At 55.8% G+C, this 5077-nt stretch overlaps 1 protein-coding gene across 1 annotated transcript; it reads left to right on the forward strand.

Annotated features, from left to right (window-relative positions):
* Positions 1 to 219: 219 nt before the first annotated feature.
* Positions 220 to 3010, forward strand: LOC117843286 (subtilisin-like protease SBT1.8). The gene has a single exon (XM_034723854.2). The coding sequence runs from the start codon at positions 331 to 333 to the stop codon at positions 2689 to 2691; it is 2361 nt and encodes a 786-aa protein (XP_034579745.2). The 5' UTR covers positions 220 to 330; the 3' UTR covers positions 2692 to 3010.
* The last annotated feature ends 2067 nt before the right edge of the window (positions 3011 to 5077 follow it).

Here is a 5077-nt window from a genome sequence, read left to right on the forward strand (position 1 = left end):
CATGTCCATGAAACATGTGTTCATTCCCTAAAAATGGTATCATAAAGAACCATGCAAAAATCGTAAAACGTTTCACCCGCAACTAAAGATGGCACCATGAAGCACATCCAATGGACAGGAAATTAGGTGAAATGACAAAAACTTTATGAGTCATGTTGCAATGAAAGGGAAAAAAAACAAAGTTAACAGAGAAGTACACAGCATAATACTTTTCTTTTCTTTTGGGAAGTACGAAACGGCAACACTAGTGCCGCACCCGTTCATCATGTCACTGACAGGTTGGGCAAATGAGTGCTCATGCGGGTATAAATACCAGTGCATCCCTACGCCATGTCTTCCCAAGCCGGAACCTCTCGTGCATCAACAATGGCGTCCAAGTCCCCCAGTCTCCTGCATTGCATACCCATTTTACTTCTGCTCGCACAGCTCGCTCACTCGGTCATCATCCCACCTCCGAGCGGTCCGAGTGGCTGCCAACAAGAGCACGATCCCCAGCCTTCCAGCGCCTACATCGTGCACACAGACCACCTCGCCAAGCCGTCCCAGTTCACCACCCCAGAGCACTGGTACACCGCTATGGTGGCCTCGCTCTCCCCGGCCACCACCTCCAAACGCATCTTCTACGTGTACGACACCGTGATGCACGGCTTCGCCGCCGAGCTCACCGACGACGAGGCCCGGCTCCTGTCGGGCACTCCGGGCGTGTCCGGCGTGTACAAGGACACGGTGGTGCATCTGCACACCACCAGGTCCCCGGGCTTCCTCGGCCTCAACAAGGACTTCGGGATCTGGCCGGATACGGACTTCGGCGACGGCGTCATCATTGGCTTCGTCGACACCGGCATCTGGCCAGAGAACCCCAGCTTCGACGACACCGGGCTTGGCCCCGTCCGGCCGAGCTGGAAGGGCCGGTGCGACGACGGCGAGCGTTTCAACGCTAGCATGTGCAACAACAAGCTAGTAGGCGCCAGGTTCTTCGCCGCTGGCACACGCCCGGAAGCAGTCGACGTGGACACCGACTTCCAGTCGCCAAGGGACGCCTACGGCCATGGCACGCACGTGGCGTCAACGGCAGCCGGCGCGGAGGTTCCCGGCGCCGGCCTGTTCATGTTCGCGCGTGGGACCGCGACGGGCGTGGCTCCCAGGGCGAGGGTCGCCATGTACAAGGCGTGCAACCAGGACGGCGGATGCGATCTCACGGCCATCGTCGCGGCGATCGACGCCGCGGTGAACGACGGCGTCGACATCCTGTCCTTGTCCATCGGAGGTGGCGCCTCGGAGTTCTACAAAGACACCATGTCCATCGCCTTGTTCGGCGCCGTGCGGGCAGGCGTCTTCGTCGCCTGCTCGGCCGGCAACTTTGGCCCGCTAGAGTCCTCGCTGAGCAACGTGGCGCCGTGGATCACGACGGTCGGCGCCGCCACCGTGGACCGGGTTTTCCCGGTGAGCGCCACGCTTGGAAACGGCCAGGTCCTCACCGGTCAATCTCTCTACGCCCAGGCGGCCAAACAAACACCAATGGTCCGGCTGTTGCCCAGCGACTGCACTGGCAACGACCTGGTGCCGGACAGGATCATGGGCAAGATCGTCGTGTGCAGTAGCAATTTCGGAGTTTCTCCACCATACGGCGTTGCAGTGCAGAGGGCCGGTGGCAGCGGGCTAGTTTCCGTTGCCACCGTGGAGCAGCATATGGACGGGCTCATGGTCCAGGCGTTCACCCTTCCGGCTGTCAGCCTCAGCGCCCGTGAAGCCGAAAAGCTCGCGGCGTACATCCACTCGGAACCTTATCCGGTGGCGTCGTTTCGCTTCACCTGCAGCACGGTCACCGGCGAGAACCGCGCGCCGATGGTAGCGACCTTCTCGTCGCGCGGACCCAACCAACTCGTCCGCGAGATCCTCAAGCCGGACGTCATCGCGCCCGGCACGAACATCCTCGCCGCCTGGCCCGGCGAGTCGCCCCTGACACGCGCCGACGGCGACACGAGAAGATCAAGCTTCAACATCATCTCGGGCACCTCCATGGCGTGCCCGCACGTCGCCGGCGTCGCCGCGTTGCTGAAGAAGAAGCACCCCGACTGGACTCCGGCCATGGTTCGGTCGGCGCTCATGACGACGGCGACGATGCTCGACAGCCACGGCAGGCCCATCACGGACAACGCCCGCCCCGGCGGCAGCACGACGCCGATGGCGGCCGGGGCCGGGCTTGTCCGGCCGCAGCTAGCGCTCTACCCGGGCCTGGTCTACGACGCCGTGGAGCAGGACTACGTCGACTTCTTCTGCACCATGAACTACACCACCGCGCAGATCCGGATGTTTGTGCCAGACTTCTCCGGCTGCACGAGGACGCTCCCCGGCGGCGTCGGCGACCTCAACTACCCGTCGTTCGTTGTGGACTTCAGCAACGGCACCGACGTCCGTGTCCTGACACGCAACGTGACGAGGGTCTCGGAGGGTCCGGAGATCTACACTGTCAGGGTCGTGGTGCCGGACGAGCTGGTGGCGGTGACCGTCACGCCGGCGACGCTTGAGTTCGGCGAGCTGAATGAGACGAAGAGCTACAAGGTCGTGTTCCAGAGCAAGAACAGCTCGGCTGGTGCGCATGGCGCGGGTAGTAAGATGCAGTTCGGGCACATCGTGTGGGAAAACGACGCGCATCGAGTGAGGAGCCCCGTCGTGTTCACCTGGAACTGAACCTGACGGCGGCCTGTTCTGTTTCAGGCGCTGAATAAAGTCAGGCCAGCGCAGACGTGTTCGTTACTTGTTGGTGGTGTACTTCACATCTGGTGTCCAGTAATAAAAGGTTGCATATCACTGTATCTAAACTGCTCGAGTTCAACGTCATGAGACGCAGAGTTCAACATGAATGAAAGTTGTAGTGCTAAACTGCTAATATGATACCTTCTTCGTGTCAGTAAAATTCTAGTGCTGGTATGAACCCTTGTGCAGTTTGTGAGCTTTGTCGATGTTGATAATTGCTATATAATGTTAAGTTTTCTTGTGTTGTCTTAAACTTACTTGTGTGCCTGAACATGACACAATTGCAATTGCAAGCTGGCCTGGTAAGCATTTTGTCTACTTCAGAATTCCATATCCTCCAGTTGAACGGTAAGGTGAACAGCGAGTTCTTGTTCTTCAGAATCCAAGTCTTCCAGGGTGAGGGCCTGCCATTGAGGAGGAGGAGGAGAACACCACCACGCCCTAGTGACAAGGGCTGGCCCGACGCTGGGTCTCCATGGCTGCTGCTTGTCGTCTTCTCATTCTCCTCCAGTTGAAGGCGGCGGCTTGGCGGTGCCGGCCGGAGGCAGCGGCGCTTGTGGCCGGCAATGTCGGATCCCGAGCCGCGTCTGAGAGCTCTCTGTCCACGAATGGAGGTGCCGGAGGCATCACGGAGGGATTTGCGGCGGCACCCAGTGGTCGCGCAGCCTCGTCGGCCGCCGTCATGCCGTCTGAGATTTGTTTCATACAACCCCCTAATTTGGATCGCAACTAATAATTGCGATCCAAATGAGGGGTTTTGGAACATTACCGGAAGATATATTTTCAGAAGGGGTGTCATGTGAAAATTACGGTTCGTATTTGTTTTTGGAAAACACCCTGCCTCCTCCGGATGGGAGGCGGATGGGCGCTCATTCTGATTCTCCCCCTCCCGTTGAGCCACCGCCGCCGACGGCGGCGTCGTCTTCCGCCCAGTGCAAGCGGAAGGTTTAACCCATCCGTCCCCTGCACCTCCTCAAACCCTAGCACAAGCTTTCCACTCCTCTGGTCCAACGGAGATTCGCTGGCTCCTGCCGCAACCGCAAGGGGCGGAAGCACGATTCGCCGCCTCCCTCGGACGAGGCGTGGCCGATCCGCGGCCGGTCAACGGGGCTATGGGGGCAGATAAACTGGTTCTCTGATTGCGTCGCGCTGGTGCAGGGAGGATGATGAGCGAGCCTGCTCTGGTTACTTGGCTGATGGCTGGACGTACTTGTGTCATTGTGTGCCAGTAAACATGATACCAGTTGCAATTCCTGAGATGAAGAAGGTAGTATCCTTCTTGTGGAGAGATGTGGTAAAATTCCTAAATTTTCACAGAGGTATCGCTACTGCAGACTGCAGTAGCTGCGTAACTGGTGATGGGAGGGGAGCACAAGCATGTTCTGCAACGACATGTGGGGCTGGAATTGTTCCTTGCAATTTTTTCCCCTGAGCTGCATACCTTTGCCAAGAATGATAGACTGCAGGATGCATCAAATTAACTCAGTGCCTACATACCTCTGACATTTGGGCTAGTACATGTTTTCTCCTCAGTCAAGGCTTACAAAATTGTCACTGGGCACACACCAGTTCATCAGGCAGGCGAGCCACTAGCTCTGGAATTCATCTAGCCAGTTAAAACACATGGTGTTCTTACTGGCTTCTTTGAACGACTTGCCGAGCTGGTCTTTCAGGAAGAGAGAATATGTCACTAGTCTCTTGCTTTATGGTAAGAGCAATAGTCTATCTGTTCCTGCCCTGCAATTCTGCTAGGCCTTGTTGAGCTTCAGCTGCACTGCAAGTTCTGAACTTCTGATACTGCAATCATCCAACATTTCCTCAACTCTCTAGCTGTGCATTCTTCATTGGAATCATAATCTTGATGAGTTGGAGTCTCTGGAAAGTGAAAAATGAGTGTCTTTTTCTCAAGTTGATCCAACCCCTACTGCTTCAAAGTCAAGGTTCATCCATGAATTTGCTGTGTTTATTCATAGAGCAAAATCAAGACACTTCCCTCTTATCATGAACATTTGCATCTCTTTCTTATTTTATTTTTGAAGATCACGCACTGTCCATATTAGTCCCTAGTGCGGAGATCAAACAGAATGTCCGCACTTTCTTGATTGCATTCAAGTGCCACGACCATGTGCTTGATCTGTCTCCCTTCCTAATTGGAGAAAGTTTATACTATCAAAGAAATGATCAGTGGCTCACTCACGCTACCACATCAAACTAAAAATAATTTGTCTCTTCATAAGAGACGTGCATCAAGTGAGGAGCCCCATTGTGTTCATGTGGAGCTAAATCTGACAGCGGCCTGTTCTGGCGCTGAATAAAGTGT

This window comes from Setaria viridis, chromosome 2, assembly GCF_005286985.2.
Source record: "Setaria viridis chromosome 2, Setaria_viridis_v4.0, whole genome shotgun sequence".
In the NCBI taxonomy this organism is placed as follows: domain Eukaryota; kingdom Viridiplantae; phylum Streptophyta; class Magnoliopsida; order Poales; family Poaceae; genus Setaria; species Setaria viridis.

Coding starts and splice junctions, on each gene's coding strand:
- LOC117843286 (XM_034723854.2), top strand. CDS start 331: ATGTCTTCCCAAGCCGGAACCTCTCGTGCATCAACAATGGCGTCCAAG.